The 17,617-nt window shown below is 42.3% G+C and overlaps 1 protein-coding gene across 2 annotated transcripts in view; it reads right to left on the bottom strand.

The window, feature by feature from the left end:
• Window positions 1-15,978, bottom strand: part of Vkorc1l1 (vitamin K epoxide reductase complex subunit 1L1) — a 46,113-nt gene extending 30,135 nt beyond the window's left edge. Inside the window, exon 1 of one of the 2 annotated variants that reach the window (XM_076923031.1) lies at window positions 15,684-15,978. In XM_076923031.1, coding sequence (XP_076779146.1) covers window positions 15,684-15,877 — 194 coding nt within the window. In that variant the 5' untranslated portion in view covers window positions 15,878-15,978. The remainder of the gene's footprint in view (window positions 1-15,683) is intronic. The other variant, XM_076923030.1, reaches the window with a different exon arrangement.
• Between the last annotated feature and the right edge of the window lie 1,639 nt (window positions 15,979-17,617).

The raw sequence follows: 17,617 nt of genomic DNA, 5'->3' as shown, positions 1-17,617 counted from the left end.
CCCAAGTGAAAGGCCGCTCAATTTCTTTAGTAATCAGGGAAAAGCAAATTAAAACAAAAAAGTGTTAAATAGTACAATCACTTTGGGAAATTGTTCTATAGTTTCTAAAGAACACTCACTCTCTGACCCAGAAACTATTCCCAAAGACATACTCAAGAGAAACGGGAACATATGTAAAAAGATTTGCAAGTGATTGTTCACAGCAGCTTAGTTCACCACAGCCACACTCTTAGAACCAGCTCTCAATACAAATGAAGAGAACTTAGCAACAGTAATAATGGCTTTAAAAAATTATACAGCCAACAAGTTCAATGAAAAATCATTATACTGAGTGACCCCATTTATAAGTTCAAACTACAGAATGAATCACCAGTGTTAGACGTTTACCTGGAGCTGTAAAGACTGCTTAGAGCTTAAGAGCACATACTCCTGCAGATGATCTAAGTTTGATTCCCAGCACCCACACTGGAGCTTACAAACTCTGTAACTTCAGCTCCAGAGGGATCGGAAATCTCTGGCCTCTGAAGACGAAGATGAATACACACATAAACACTGACACACGGACACCTTTAAAAAAAAAAAAAAAAACCCCAAACGAGAAACATCTTTTTAGAAATGTAACAGGTCACTCTGAGGCTTTTAATAAAGCTTGATATTCCTTCATGCCAAAAGAGAGAGAGAGAGAGAGAGAGAGAGAGAGAGAGAGAGAGAGAGAGAGAAATGTAACAGCACCGACTGCTCTTCTAGAGGTTCTGAGTTCAAATCCCAGCAACCACATGGTGGCTCACAACCATCTGGAATGGGATCTGGTGCCCTCTTCTGGTTTGTCTGAAGACAGCTACAGTGTACTCATGGGCTAGAGAGGTGGCTCAGCGATTAAGAGTACTGGCTGCTCTTCCAGCGAACCTGAGTTCCAGTCCTGGCACCCAAATAGTGACTCACAACTGTCTGTAACTGTAAAGGAGTCAACACTCTCTTCTGGCTGCCACAGACACCAGGCACACATGTGGTACTCAGGCATACCTGGAGGCTAAATACCCATACATATAAAACAAAAAGTTAAATGTATCAACCAACTATACTATTCATAACAAAATGTTACCCAGCAATGACTGACTAATGAACAGCTCCATAAACACAAAAGCTTACAAAGATTTACAGAATGAGGTGAGCATGGTAATGTACACCTTTGATCCCAGTACTTAGCAGATCTAAGTTTGAAACCAGCCTGCTGGTCTACATAAGAGTTTCAGGACAGCTAGGGCTACACAGTGAGACCTTGTGTCTGTCTGTCTGTCTGTCTGTCTGTCTCTCTCTCTCTCTCTCTCATCTCTTACAAAATAAATCACTAAGTGAAGGCAGAGAAAAACGAACAAAATGAAAGGTTCCCTTAACAAAGTTCCAATGAGGAAGGCACATCGATACACATCTGTAACCCTGGCACCTGAGAGCCTGAAGATGAAGAGGGAAGACCTCATGTTCAAGACCAGTCCCTCTGGGACCATCTCAAAAAGTCAAAAAGTCAAAAAGTCAACTTCTACCTTTCAGATGAGCAGCCATCTTCCAGAAATACACCAAAATGACAAACACACAGGCAAAGAGGAGAGTCACCCACGTAAAAAAATTAAGTCTGTTTTTCCTTCTCTGGCCTGTATCTGTTTCTTCTTATTTTTCCTTTTCTTGTATCTCTACTATCTAATTTTCTTCTATTGTTTGTGTCCATATCCTTAGTATCTAAGTATCCCCCTCGTTTCTATTTACACATTTTTCATGTTTATCTACAGCTTTCATTGCTTTCTTCTATCAGTTATCTTAGTATTTTTCTCCTTTTTATTTATAATCTTTTCTGATTTTTCTTATCTGGCCTGTATGTTTTTCATATTTTACCTTTTCTTGTATCTCTATAGCCCTCTTTAAGGAGGTATAAAAAAAATTACCATGATTATTAAGATAATAAATATTGGCATAATAATCTTATTTGTCTTATTCCCTTTATTAATTTTAAATTTTCACCTGCTCATATTTTTTCTACAGCCAGTCTCCTTTACTTAACATGTACAGATAACTTTAAACATGTCTCACTTGGGCCGGGCAGTGGTGGTGCACACCTTTAGTCCCAGCACTTAGGAGGCAGAGGCAGGTGGATTTCTGAGTTCGAGGCCAGCCTGGTCTACAGAGTGAGTTCCAGGACAGCCAAGGCTATACAGAGAAACCCTGTCTCGAAAAACAAAAACAAACAAACAAACAAAAAAAAAGTCTCACTGGTCAGAAGGTTCATTGCTCTGGATTTTTCCTTGTGTTCCCTCAGTCTCTCCTGTTTAGTCAGACCTTGCACAGTCCTCCCCTGCCCTTCTCTTGGTTCACCAGAGAGCCATTTTCGCCTTCCTCATAGGACGTACCATCCATCCATCCATCCATCCATCCATTGGGAGTTGCTTCTCTCCTGTTCTCATTCCTCCTGTCTCCCAGGGAAGTTGTCTAAAATTGTCTCCTCAGGACACCAGGACGATGACTCCTCAGCACCGGTCAGGCCAGCCCAATCCCCCTCAGCTCCAGCCTCCCACCTAACTAGGAAACTGCTTTGGGACGTGTTGTCTATAGATAGGGCCAAGCTGGTTCTCTTTCCACTCAGCCTGGTCTTCTTAAAAGCAGCTTCTTCCTTCCCATCTCCTCAGCATCTCTCAGCTTCTAAGTTCATCTACCTGCTGGTTTACAACTGGCTCCTTGCAGCTCTCTTGCAGTTCTCTCCCAGCGTATCCTTTTAGTCTCTATTTCCCAGAATCCTCTCGCTTCCTCACATGTCCCACCTCCTATTTCCTGCCTCAGCTCATTGGCCATCTTTTTTTTTTTTTAATTGACAGGTGATGCTTATGAGAGATTCTCCACACACCCATTTTTATGTTCTTCAGGCTTTCAGAAAACATGGGGTGCTCTTTTGGCCACATGTATCCAGACCTCAAGAAGCATGGTGTTACAGACATCAAGGGAATGGGTGCTGTTGAAAAGGAATGGACCATGAATGTTCACACTGCAGACTGAGTCAGCGCTGCCAACACCGTGTTGCCAACACCGCTGTAAACGAGTACGCTAATTAAGGGCAAGATTCTTGTCAAGAGAATTAATGTGCAGACTGCACAGATAAGCGCTCTGAGGGTAGAGACAGCTTTCTGAAATTGGTAAAAAGTAAATAAGAAAACTGTATCAAAACAAACAAAAGGATGCTGAAGAGAAAGGTTCCGGGTTCAACTCATGAACCCAGAAAAGCATATTCTGTGAGAACCAGTGGGAAGGAGCTAGAATGCTGGGGCCATTATGAATTCATGGCTTAAAAAGAAATAAAAGACCTAGACTGTTTTTTGTTTGTTTGTTTGGTTGGTTTGGTTTGTTTGTTTGTTTGTTTGTTTTTTTTTTTTTCCTTCGGTTTTTTGAGACAGGGTTTCTCTGTGTAGCCCTGGCTGTCCTGGAACTCACTCTGTAGACCAGGCTGCCCTCGAACTCAGAACTCCGCCTGCCTCTGCCTCCCAAGTGCTGGGATTAAAGGCGTGCACACTACCGCCCAGCTAAATAAGTCTTTAAAAAAAAAAAAAAAAAGACTAGAGATTAGTTGATCAGGAGAGAGCCCTGCACTTATTGAGCTGACTGTTAGTTATGGGTATTATTATTCCTTATGAATATTATAATAAAAAAGATGCAAAGCCCAGGGACTTTTACACTGCGTTTAACAAGTTTAAAGGCAGCAATCTATTGGGCCTGCTGACTCAGCTACACTTGGTGAAGGAGGGAACAGAGCCTCAGACAAGCCACAGGTTACCAGCTTGTGCAGCTGCCTGCGATGCGATGCCTTCCTTCACTGACAGCATTTTCAGGGGAAAAATACAAACTAATCTTGGGCATGCTGAATTTAAAGTACTTTTATATAGCCAAGCAGAGAGGTCCAGTAAGAAAACAGACATGCAGATCTGTGCTCAGAGGAGAAGCCACAGGTGGAGATCACAAACTTTGGCTTCCTAATTAAACCTGTTAGAAACAATCGAGACATGACTGTTAAGGAAAAACAGAGTCACTGGAAGGCCCAGAACTAAGCCACTCCAACATTTAATGACCAGACACAGAACAGGCAGTAAGAAAAGGGCAGGGACCAAGTGGTAGGAGGAAAATCAAGAGAACGTCATGAACCATTGAGCAAGATAACATGGCATGAGAAAGCCACTCTTCAGGTTGATGCATACTTAAGAGAAGATATGGATTATGGGTAATACTCAGCAAGCCAGTTTCTGCTCCACCCTTTCTGGTTAACTCAAGATGAGCAGCATCCCACCAGAAAACAACTATTTCTGAGAATGCATGCACAAGTGGTTCTTGGTTATCTCATGAGGAGACAAATCACAGCCCTTCTGCTCTGCTCTGCCTCTCTAGGAGGGAGATGACAGTCTTTTAAGCACTAAGTCTGTGCAACTGGACAGTGTCACTAGTAAAAGGTCAGCAAGCAGGAGTTGGCTCACTATCTGTTTCTTCCATATCTGAAGCAGCCAGAGAAGGTTCAATACCACCCACCCCCACTCTTCTCCAGGAGACACCCAGGGCCAAGGCTACTGCTTGTGCAGAACAGGCCTGGGGCAGGTGGCCAAGGCCGGTCAGCAGTCAGCCAAGGCAAATGGGCTCCTCCTGTTACATGCCCCAGGGCAGGTGGACAGGACCTAGTGAAATCAGGCTTTGCTCAGACCTCCAGGGAAGATCTAGTCATATTTGAAAATTTGATGGTTCATCTCACATATTTTAGTTTGAATAATTTAAGTTAGAGTCTAAAAAATACCATTTCTACATGTACCAGCTGAGTTCATGCCAGTCTTCTGTCCTAAAGTTTGGTGCCAAAGTCTTAGTTAAGAATAAAACAGGGGGTGGGATGGGGGTAGGGCGACGATGGGGGAAGCTGGAGAAACAGCTCAGCAATTTACAGCACTTGCTGCTCTAGTAGAGGACACAGATTCTGTACGCAGCACCCACATAGTGGCTCACACTATCTACAACTCCAGTTCCAAGGGAATCTGACCCCTATTCTGGCCTTTAAAGGCACTGGGCATACATATGGTTCACATATATGTACATGCAAGCAAAATATTTATATACATAAAAGTTTCTTAAAAAACAAAAAACAAAGCAGGGCCAGTAAAATGGCCAGGGGATTATAAGTCTGAGATCAGCCTGAGCTATACAGCAGTTGCTGGCTACCTTGAGCTATAAAGCAAAACCCTGCCTCAAAGTATAGTAACAACACAAACCACAACTGACCCATCAGTATGTGAATTCATAATTCTTAACGCAAAGGGTTTGTGGAACAAGCTTTTTCTTCTTTTGTTTTTTTGAAACAGGTTCTCACAATTTCTGCAGGTTCTAAGATCCTCTGGCCCCAGCACAAGTTAAGCGGGACTGAGCTCACACACCAAGCCTGCCCTAGCACTCCCTCATTAAACTTGTACATCACAAATAACTAGTATAGAGATGTAAAAGTATGGGAAGAGAACACATGGGGCTGGACTTAGTTTATACTACAGAACTTGGAAGTGAGTCGGGGAGGTGGGCAGTAGACAGAGCAGTGCAATGCTCTCTGCTGAGTCTCCATCCCTAGAACACATGGAAAAGCTATGCAAACCTGGTGGGCCCCTGCAGCCCAGAGACAGGAGAGTGTTAGGCTACATTAGCCAGAAGTGGCAAGCTCCAGATGCAGTGGTCCTGTCTGAATAAATAAATAAAGTGGAGAGTAATTAAGGAAGACACTCAACATGCACTTTGGGCCTCCACCCACATATGTGAACATACTTACATGCCTGTACCCCATACAAACACATGAAAAAAAAAAACACAAAAACTTAGAAGTATCCTTAATATTCAACAACAAAAAAAAAGGTATGAGTTCAGTTATCAACCCGATGAAATAACTTTAATCATTATACTAATGAATGACATTAAAAAAAAAGATCATAGTTAATCACCGTGGTGTAGGCATTTAATCCCAGTTCTGAAGAGGCAGAGGGGAGTGTGAGACTAGCCTGGTCTACATATCAAGTTGCAGGACAAGGGTCACATAGAGACTTTCTCAAAGAAAGCAGGGGAGGAGGGAAATGACAATATGGTGCCAACTAAGAGAGACTTGAGAACAGGTTTCACAATAATGTCTCTTTAGGCTACAAATTAAAAGACTAGGAAAGAAAGCTAAGTGGCATTTTCCCAACTGATGGACCCTAATAGCTGTCTTTTTAATACATTTACTTAAGAGCAAAATGAAGCCATAAAGGGAATCTAGATTAAAAAGGCATCAAATAAGCAATTCAAGAATAGAAAGATGCACTACATCCCTTGATGGAAGAACTAGTTGAAAATGTTGGAGAAAACAGACTCCTTCCAAAGTCATCTACAAAGCCAATACAATCCTAACAAAATCTCAAAAGGGACACTTTTAGAACCCAAATCTAAGATTCCCATGATAGTATATTCATGCATATAGCTCAGAAAAACTTGGAAACAAGCACATTTACACTATTAGATAACAAATTTACTATGTAAAGCCACAGGGGTCCCAGAAAACTGTGGTAATGGAGTAAACACAGAGAAAAACCTTTCCAGAACAAGAAGTCTTATCTATCCAGGAAAGTCTGGACTAGCTCAAATATAGACACGTCTGTATAGCCTCTGTGTGCGTGTGTGTGTGTGTGTGTGTGTGTGTGTGTGTGTGTGTGCGTGTGTGTGTGTGTGTGTGTGTGTGTGTGTGTGTGTATGTATGTATGTGTGTGTGTGTATGTGTAAATACAAGCATGTTTGTAAACAGGAGTTAGGCAAAATGCTATCTATTTAGAAAAAAATAAGCCAGATCTCTACTTAATGCTAAACATAAAAATTCCACACAAGATAAAATTGTGAACATTTTTTTTTCCTTTTTTGATTTTTCCAAGACACAGTTTTCTCTGTGTGGCCCTAGGTGTCCTCGAATTCAACCTATGGACTAGGCTGGCCTCAAACTCAGAGATCTGCCTGCCTCTTCCTCCTGCTGTGCTGGGATTAAAGAGGTGTCCTACCACACCCAGCCAAATATTAAAAAGAAAGATTTTAATATTCTAAATTTGGCTAAATACTAAAGGGAAAAAATTCAAAACCTATAAAGAAGTAAAAGATCTAACCAAATATTTCACACTTTATATAAACAAAGGCACCATAAACAAAATTAAAAGGTAAATGTATAATCCAAATACAAGAAGTCCATACAGTTACTGGGTATGGTGGCAGAGGAATTTAATCCTAGTACTCGGAGGCCAAGCGGTTTATAGACCAGTTGATAGGCCAGAAAGATAGAGCTCTGTGAGTTCAAAGCCAGCCTGGTCTACATAGTAAGTTCCAGACCAGCTAGAACTACATAGTGAGAGAAATCTTGTCATTTAAAAAAAAAGAAGGAGGAGGAGGAAGAAGAGGAGGAAGAAGAAGAGGAAGAGGAGGAGGAAGAGGAGGAAAAAGTCTACAACTACAATCATGCCTTAAAAAAAAGATCCACAAAAATAAAATATTCAAATCCTTTAAATGCATACAGGATGTCCAAATCAACACAAGAGATCTATATAAACTGGATTCATAAACAATTGTAAAATACAAACAATTATTAACAATGTTTAAACAAAAAACAGTTGGTAGAGTGTCTGCCTATTCATGGAGTTTTAGGTTCCATCCCAGTACAAGCATAAACAAGTCTAGTGGCATATGCCTGTAATCCCAGTACTTTGGAGATAAAGGCAGGAGAATTACAAGTTCAAGACCAGCCTGCACAACACAATTTGTCCCAGGACCTACATTCAGTTCCTAGCAACACCAATAACCATCAGTTATTGCCGTTCTAAGAAATCCATCACCCTCTCTTCTGGCACCACACAGATGGATATGCACACACGCAGGCAAAACATACACATAAAATTAAAAAAATAGATTTAAAAAAACCAGTAAGCTTAACAAATCCTTGAGGAGGGAGAAATACCAATCAAGACAACGAGAGAACATTATTCATGTGCCAAACTGGCAGAGACCTAAAGAGTTAGACTGCCCAACACTGTCAAGGGTTCAAGGTTCCTGATATTCTCTCACATTACGGGTGTGGTTTTACGTGACAAGGGAAAGTAGCTGTGGTGTGCTAGTGAGAGGAGAAGACATTAAATACACATAAGACTCAACCATGTTCTAAAATAACCATGAAGAGCACTTTATGCAGGCATGGTCCTTAGACACTTTCCATACACTAACTAGTGCCCTTCACGTTCCCAACAGTTCTGTGAGGTAACACTATTATTCCCTCATTGGGAAAAGGAGGAGACAGAAACAGTGATGAAGTGATAAAGGCAAGGTTTCAACCCTCTTGCCTCATGCTGACACTCTACTTCATGCATAGAAATAAATATATATTTATTTCATGTATAGAAATAAATCAAATTCTAAACACAGTGGCATTGACTTTACAACCTAATTTAGTTCTTCATTTTGTCATAGATTTTCTACTATTTTATTTCTCAAATACAATGACATTTTGGTTGACAAAAAAAAAAAAAAAAAATCAATAACCACAGACAGCAACAATATGTCCCTGAAATTCCAGTAGAGAAGCTGATGCAGAAATAAGTTTAGGTATGGTGGGTGGGGCTCACCTGTATGGGAAGCCTGAGGTAGAAAGGTGAAGAGATCAGGGCTAAGCCTGGGCTAAGCTCCTGTCTCAAAATAAAAACAAAGACAAATATGAAACAAAAATTTCTAAATGAAACTTTATGTGGTTTGTGAATTTGAGAAACAAAGCAGATTTTACTCTAATTTCATCTTTATTATTTATTTGTGTGGAAGAGTATTTATTTGTATGGAGTTCAGAGGACAACTTGAATGAATCTGTCCTCTGCTTACACCATGTAGGTCCCAAGGATCAAACTCAGGTCATCAGGTTTGGCAGCAAACGCCTTAACCCATGAGCCATCTTGCTGTCCCTTTTAGAAATCAGAGCACCTGATAAAATCTGTAACATTTACAGTGAGAACAATAACGTTCTTCTGATGAATAAAAACTAAGTAATGATGAATGAGGCAGTCTACAACAAATTTGTTTTGATCACAGAGTATCAAGAAAAACCTGATTCATCAGAGACAAACAGCTGCAAATGGTAAGTATTTTGTTCTTTAACAAAAACAAGCCTTTAATCCTGACACTTAGGAAGCAGAGGCAGGCAGATCTCTGTGAATTCAAGGTCTACCAAGTGAGTTCTAGAACAGTCGGAGCTACAGAGAAAACCTGTACAACAAAAGTGCATTAAGGCTAAATTTACACCTGTCTAAAAGACTACAAAGTATATCTCCAAGTTAAAAGCATACATATTATTTAAAAATGCAAATGCTTGCTTTTACCATAAAAATTAATCCCAGATTAAGGCAAACTGAGAAACTATTCCAGGATGCTTTCCCGGAGTGGTAGCAGCATCACAGGTCACTTACGTTTTCTTCCTTTTGCTTGTTTTTATTTGCCCTCCAAGTACACTGCATTTTTTTTCCTGTAATTTTTCTTTTTTGTAATTTTGTAATTTTTTTTTCTGTAATTATAGACGCAGAAACTAGCAAAAAGAAAGAAAACTTCTGGAAGCACTCTTCAGCCAGCCTCCTTGATGACATAACTCGTTCACTCTCATAGCCAGACCCTTGACTTTAATGTACTGCAGTGGCACTCAGCTCTCACAGCAGGCACAACTCGATCACATTCACACCTTTGTGCAGTCCCAGCTAATTCCAAGACCCTTTGTGCTACTTCTCAACCACACCACCTCTTGGCTTCCATTACTTCCATTGCAGCATCTACCCCTCCATGTCTAGTTTTATAATTTCAGTGTTACATAAATGCTCTCCTAAGACATGACATGCACTCTTTTAAGACTGGTGCTTCCAACTTGATGTAACTCTGTTGTGATAACCTAGCAATACAAATCAGTGGTCCCCAATATGTTAAAGGATAGTGCAATGATGTGTTTGGGCCTAATTAAATGCTTATAGTGTTTAAGTTTAAAGCACTAAAATAGGAATCAAACACTTGGGAAATTCTGACACAGAACAAGGATTCTGAGGAATAAATTTTATATAGATATTGGTCTAGCAGTTTTGCACAAGTACTTTGTAAGAAAACAATCCAAGGCTCGGCACTCATGTTTCTTACATGAACATGATGTGGAAGAATGCCTGGTTTTCCATTTTTCTATTGAAGCTCTAGATTTCAGTCCTTTCCTGAGGTAGGTCTGTCACATTCAAAGACAATGCAAGCTGTTTATTCTCACTAATGGCCAGTTTTCCAATGTTCATGCCTTTCCAAATACCATTTCCTGCAGTTGTTTCATACAGGAAACAATGCCTGTAGAGTCTTAGTTCTACCTAGTGATTTTGTCAGCTTACCAAGACCTGATCCTCTATGTTCACAAGACTCACTACTCTCAGAAAGAATTACCCGGGTGGTTCTCAACCTGTGGGTAATGACACACACCACCCCCCAAAGACCATCAGAAAACACAGATTTTACTATTCCTAACAGTAGCAAAACTACAATTCCGAAGTAGGAATGAAAATAACTTTATGGTTGGGGTTCACCACATCATGAGGAACTGGATTAAAGGGTCACAGAATTAGGAAGGGTGAGAACCACTGGGTTACCCCAAAACTGATTCAAAACTTCCCCTTCTTTGCAGGTGCCTAGATTCTTTTCTCTTTCTTCATAGGGTTAATCTCCTAAATCCTCATGATAGCTACTTCACTGAGTATCTGTTAACTACTGGGTGTGACAAAGGGCAGGCCTTCACAGATCTAGGCTTAGAGGGCAAACACTCCACAAACTTTCTTCTTGAACACCACACCTCCTTGTTTTTCCAAAAGACTGCTGTAAACAGGTAAAAAGCTATTACTAAAAACTCAGGCATTTTCTTATGCATTTCTACAGAAAATTTGTCAACACTTCTTATAGTTGTTTTTTGTTTTGCTAATACAGGCACCACTATAAATCAGTATTACATCTAAATGAAATTTAAAGTCACGGTGAAAGTCTAGGCATGGTGGCACATACCTGTAAACCCAGTAACCAGAGGCTGAAGTAGGAAGATTATAAGGTTAAAGACAGCCAAGACTATATAGATAACTGGGGCCAGTGAGATGGCTCAGGGGTAACATCTATCCCATTGATAAGCAAGCCTAACAACCTGGGTTTAATCCCAAGAACCCAAATAAAAGTAGGAGAAAAGCCACTTCACAAAGTCCTCTAACCACCACATATGCCTCCTCTCCCCAATAATAAGAAAGAAATTTAAAAATAGTGAAGTTCTTGGAGTCCTGAAACAGTCTGCCTGCATTCCAGTCAGTCAGGCCTCTGCCATTACACTCTCTGGAATACATTTCATTCACACACTGTGTCCCTCAGTTTCTCATCTGTAAAGCAGTGATGAGTTACTGAGCTCACAAGACTGTTGCTAAGATAATATATGTGAAGTGTTTAGACTCCTGCCCAGCAGAGAACAAGCCCACCTTATAAGCACACATCTATCTTTACCATAGGGTAGCCATTCACATTCATCTCTTTCTAGTCCTCCTTAGGCTTTGGCGGCTTCTGAGATATATGCTACGTCACAATAGCAACACAGCAATCTGTTTCTTAAATCCATCTGAATTCATGAAATTAGGAAGTTTTCTCTCACATACAGTTACTAATGTTTCACTGATATGAATACAACACAAAGTACAGAGTGATAGAAATAATGCTTATTGGCAAAAAGCAAAGAGGCAGGCCAGAACATATGATGAAAACTTGCTTAAATTTTTAAAATACTTGGCGTGGTAGTACACAGTCTGAAGATCTGTCCTTTCAAATTGCTTAAAATACCTAAAAATAAACCAATGATGGTGACAGACAGTAGTAGCATTACTACTTTTTGGTTTTTTTGAGACACAGTCTCTCTGGATAACCCTAGCTGTAAGATTCCTACATAGCCTAGCCTAGCTTTGAACTCAGAGATCCTGTCTGTATCTCATAAAAGCTGGGACTAAAGACATGTGCCACCATGCTAGGCTCCTTTGCTATTGCTGTTATTGGCAATTCTGCTGCCTCTGAACACTGGGGGAAATGTCTCTTTTGAAATCCAAAAGTTTGGAACTACTATTATGCAATTATACTTCCCAAAACACAAAGCCTTAGACACACAGACTGCTTAGGAATCTTCTTTTCTGTTAACTTTTTTTTACCATTTATTCTATTAACTCTTGGACTCAAACTTTCTTTTCCTGAAATAGCTAGATCTTTGACTACTACTGCTATCTGGCAGTACATTTCTAAACATAATTAAATAATGTAAAGTATCTGATAATGTTTCACTTACGGGCTTTCCCATATTGTCAAGAGCATCTTTCAGATATTTTATTCTACCCAGTTTCAAAGGAAATCAGTTTATAAAAGAAACTTCATCTAAATCCTTTTATCTTCATTAAATACACACACACACACCTTTCAAGACAATTAATAAAAAGGCTATTTCCTGAAAATAGTTTTAGTGTACATATGAGATGTATTTTATCTTATTAGAACACCTTACTGCTTATCTATCCTTTGGCAGACATCAAATTTTAAAGTGTTAAAGACTTTATGTTTAATTGTGTGTATGTGTTTGAATGTAGGTATGTGCACAAAAGTGCAGGTGTCCTCTGAGGGTACTGAGGGCTGGAGTTGGCTCAGAGCACTTGTTTTTATAGAAGACCAGGGTTTGACTCCCAGCACCCACATGGGCTGTTCACAAATGCCTGTTAACTCCAGTCCCAGGAGACCCAATGCCATCTTCTGACCCAGGCATGCACATGGTGTACAGGCAAAATACTTATACACATAAGATAATAAATACATCTAAAAAGAAAAAGAAAAAAAGGAGGGCATTGAATCCCCTGAAGCTGAAGTCACAGGTGGCTGTGAACCACTCAGTGTAAGTGCTGGACTCACCCTCTGGAAGAGCTTCTAACTGCTAAGCCATCTTTCCAAACCCTAACTTAAGTATTTACATAGATCACTATATAACTAAACATTCGTTTTAGCCACAACATACTAAACTCACACTTTATATATCATAGAGATATAGGAGCTAGACATGATGATACACACCTATAATCTCAGAACATGAATGAAAGTGGAGGATCTCAGGAGTTCAAGACCAGCCTCAACTTATTCTACAACACAGCAAGTTCCAGGCTAATTTGGTAACACAAAGAATGCCAGGCATGGCGGCATAAACCTTCAATTTCAGCATTTAGGAGGCAGAGGTAAGCAGATCTCTAGGAATTCCAAGCCAGTCAATGCTACATAGTAAGACTATGACAAAAAAATAAAATAAGTGACCTATGAAACTCAGTCACAGAGAGTTTACCTAACATTGGTCTGCCCTGTTTTCAATCTCCAGTGTGACTGACAGAAAAAGATTTTTAGTCTAACACACTTTAAAATAATTTCAATTCATTAACTGATGTTACTAAATATCATGATATCATGTCTTATTAAAAAGCAAAACAAGAACCTGACAGATGTGTAGGCAAGGCTACATATAATCCAGTACTCAGGAGACTGAAACTGGAGAACTACTTTCAGTTCAAGTTGGCCAGAACTACAAAGTAAGACCCTGATTCAAGAAACAAAACGCATGAAAATTTGCTTCTTGTGGTACATATTAACTAAGAGAATATTTAGCGTATAATTAAATGGTTCAGAAACAGTCTCTTAAAGAAAAGCCCATTAGAAGAACTTAAAACACAGTAAATTACTTTTTACATGACCAAATAATAAGAGGTCCGGTAAGATTCTTTTATAAACTGCATTAAAAAAAATTCTAAAGTTGGTAACAATCATAACTACATTTCATATTAACCTATCCAGTCATTTTTATTTCATGGTTTCTAAGTATCTAAAATATGCTGTTGCATATTCTTTTTATTCTGCATTTATTCATTCAATTAATTTGGAGTGTTATAGTTAAGTTTAAAATCCTTTCCAAACATACAAAGAACATAAAAAATGTGTGCACAAAATAAACTCAGTGGGCCCAGTAAGAGGGCTCAGCAGGTAAAGATGCCTGCCACCAAGCCTAATGACCTGAGTTCGATCCCTAGGACCCATCCATCTGGTGGAAAACGGACTCCCACACATTGCCCACTGACCTCCACAAGTGTGAGTGTGAGTGTGTGTGCTTACCCTACCCCCAACAGAAATATGTCCAATAGAAGCAAGATACACTCAGTAGTTCTCCAAGTGTCTGAAGAAAGTCTAAGAAGACTTAACATGGATGGAAATAAATTCCTGAGGGCTCTTTGTCACACCGATACATTCTGCAATATAAACTAAATGCATTTTTTAAAATGCTTAATGAGGCCACAATGACAACCACGTTTCTCCTAAAAAGCTACAGGAATTCCATTTACTAGCACATGCGCTAGCCTAGCCTACCTACTCTATGAAAAGGACTGAGTGGAAGAGAGCACCAGCCTCAAGTCTCCAGATAGATACAGGAGAAACTCCAACCCTAGCTTCTTCAAATACTCCTCCACCAATATGGAGGTCAATTTATCAAAAGGGATGAAAGGAATGTGGTAAAATGAAAGCACTGTTAACAAACATTAAAAAGAAGCCTTTTTTAAAAGTGTAAAATGCTTTTTTTCCAAGAAAAAAATTAGTGCACTACCTAAAATGTTAACAGGAAAAAAAATCGATTGTACTTTCAAGAAACAAAAATTGTTCCAAATAAACCAGGTTAGCAAAGTTTCTAAATTTTAATCTTTTGCGGATTATTCCGCTAATACCAATCGGCAACACTTAAAAGTCATTCTAAGTCATCCGGTGGTGCATGCTTGTATTTCCCAACTCAAAAGACTGAGGCAGGAGAATAGCTGTGGGGGTTACAGAACGATGAGTTTCAGGCCAGTGTGGGTTACAACTCAGATCCTTTCTCAAAATAAAATAACAGTCATCGTAGTACCTAAAACATCATCACTACACACAAGGTGTTCATCTTTTACTCAAAACTTAAAGTAGACCCAAACTCTGGCCATTTCCCCCCTGCGGGGCACACTTCATAAGATACACGAGGGAGAAAAATCCAAGAAATCAGATAGGGTTAAGTGCTGGTACCTTCCTCTTCCAGAGTAGGGTCAAATGCGTGTCTACCCGCAAATGTCACTGTCGCCTCCAGAAAGCTGCCAATTCTCCTTAACTCTGAGTACAAAGAGGCCTGAGCACCGAAAACACCTGTCCCGAGCAACCCGGAGGGTGGTGATGAAAGCCACCCGTGGGAGAGCACATCCGGACACATAGCCTCGGGGTAGCAGAGGTCCGAAGACCCCGGAGGTGAGTGCTGGCTTCGCCGATCCCTGCATCGGGGTCTTCACACGCCTCTCTCCGCGACAACAGGGAGAAAAGTCACACCGGCCAGGACGCGCCCGCGCCCTCCCGGCTACACTGTGCCACCTCATCCCGGAGGCCTGCTGCCCTCGGCCGCCGCCCCCCGGTCACCGCCGTCCGTGTCGCGGCCCGGGCCCCGCTCCCTCAGGCCGGAGCTCCCCGCGCGCTCCCCGGCCCCCGCCGCCGCCCGCGTCGCGCTCCCCTCACTCAAGCCGGGCTACCTGGAGGCCAGGGCGGCGGAGCACTTCACCCAGGGCCCCAGGTCGCAGAGGGCCCGGTGCTCCGGGTCCCTCTCCTTCTCCCGCTCCACGTGGTAGGCGTAGATGGAGAGCAGGATCCCGGCGGCGCACACTGCATACCGGGCCACCCGTTCCCACCGCGGCACCGACACTCTCAGCAGGACGGGCGCCGCCATCTTCCCCCCTCCGCCGCCGCCGCCGCCTCCCTCCGCCTCCACCTCAGACGCCGCCGCCCGTCGGGGCCCGACCCAGCCGCCGCCGCTGCCGCCACCGCCTCCGCCGCCGCCGCCGCCGCCACCGCCACCGCCGCGCCCCATTGGCTCGGTCGCCTCCTCCGGGCCCCGCCCCCACAGGCGCGCGGCCCAACCGCCCCGAGAGGAGTGAGGCGGACTGGGCGGGGAAGGCGCGCGCGGGCACGGAGGGAGGGGCGGAGCGCGCAACCGCCAGGGAGGCGGTGCGGCGCATGCGGAGGGCGGGGTCTAAGGGAAGGAAGGGCTTGAGAAAGGGCGGGGTTTGACCAGAATTGGGGCGGGGCGAGGAAGGCGCACATAAGTGTGGAGGGAGGAGGCGGAGCGCGCAACAGCAGGGAGGTGGTGTGGCGCATGCGGAGGGCGTGGCTGAAAGTGGGCGTGGTTTGATTTAAAAGGGGCGGGTGGGAAAGCCGCGCGCGGGCGGGGAAGAGGCGGAGGTTGTAACCAGCCAGGGTTGCGTGGCGCAAGTAGAGGGTGGTACTGAGAAATGGGGTTCGTTATACTGGAGGGCGCGGTCAGAAGAGAGGCGGGACAAGGTGGGGCGGGAGCGAAGGGAAGGGGCGGAGCTCAAAAACTGGCGTGCTGGATGGGGCAGGGGCGTGACCAGGAGAGGTGAGGGGTGTGGCCTGGGAAGGGGTGAGGAGCGAGATGGCTTGGCTTAACCTAAGGGGGGTGTTACAAGGGATCGATTTCAAAGATCGTACTACAGTGCATGAGTGGGCAAGTCCTTGACCCCTGGTAGCAATCAATTGCCTTCCCCCCCCAACACACACACACATTTTCGTCGTTATCACTTGATATTTCTTATCCAATCCAAATTATCCCTACCAATGGCTCCAGAGCTCCAGAGACACGTTTGCGTGACATGATCTTCCCCAGGCACCACCTCCGGGCATCTTGTGTTCAACATGTGAGAAACTTTTTTCTTAAATATGCAAAACTATTTTTACATTTTAAAAAAAACCTATTTTTAAGTGTGTTCATGAATACTTCTCTATAATTTGGATTTGATGTGGCTTTAACATAATCCATACTAAAAGATAAAAATGAACTAAAAAAAAAAAAACGAAGACTTGGAAAACTTACAATCAGAAGAAAACGAAGGGGGAGACGTGAGGAGGCAAATAAGCAGGCCATAGAGGCTTGCAAAACTGTTAAAATTGAGCCATAACGGAGTCTGAGCTTCCTGGTGGCCAAAACTGGAGAGGAGAACACACGTAAAGGCATCTGTGTCTATGAAAAAAGAAGCTGTTTATGGAGATTGCTAGCTTTTGCTCCAATGCAGCTCTCAGGCTTTGGGGGCATCACATTAGTGGTTTTAATTTAATAAATAATGTTCTTCAATTAATTATACAATGTTGGGTAACATCACCTCAATCTTTTGCAGGTTTAAACAAGCTAATAAACTCTCCCCCCCCCCCCCCCCCCCCCCCCCCCCGTTTCTCTGGGTCAAGAATCCTCAAACTCAGAGTGCCCCTCCCTCCCTTTCCCTCTCTCTTTCTCTTCCTCTCCTCTCTACCTTGGATCAAATTAAGATGTGAGGCATGGCTGTAGGTATCTCAAACCCTGAGAGTCCTCTTTCAGTCTCACTCCTATGGCAGTTAGAAGGCTGCAGGCCTTCCCTAGATGCTTGGCAGTAACAACAGTTCCAATTTGTACCTCCAG

Source organism: Arvicanthis niloticus, chromosome 24 (assembly GCF_011762505.2).
Source record: "Arvicanthis niloticus isolate mArvNil1 chromosome 24, mArvNil1.pat.X, whole genome shotgun sequence".
In the NCBI taxonomy this organism is placed as follows: Eukaryota; Metazoa; Chordata; class Mammalia; order Rodentia; family Muridae; genus Arvicanthis; species Arvicanthis niloticus.
This window is presented reverse-complemented; position numbering and strand designations above follow the sequence as displayed.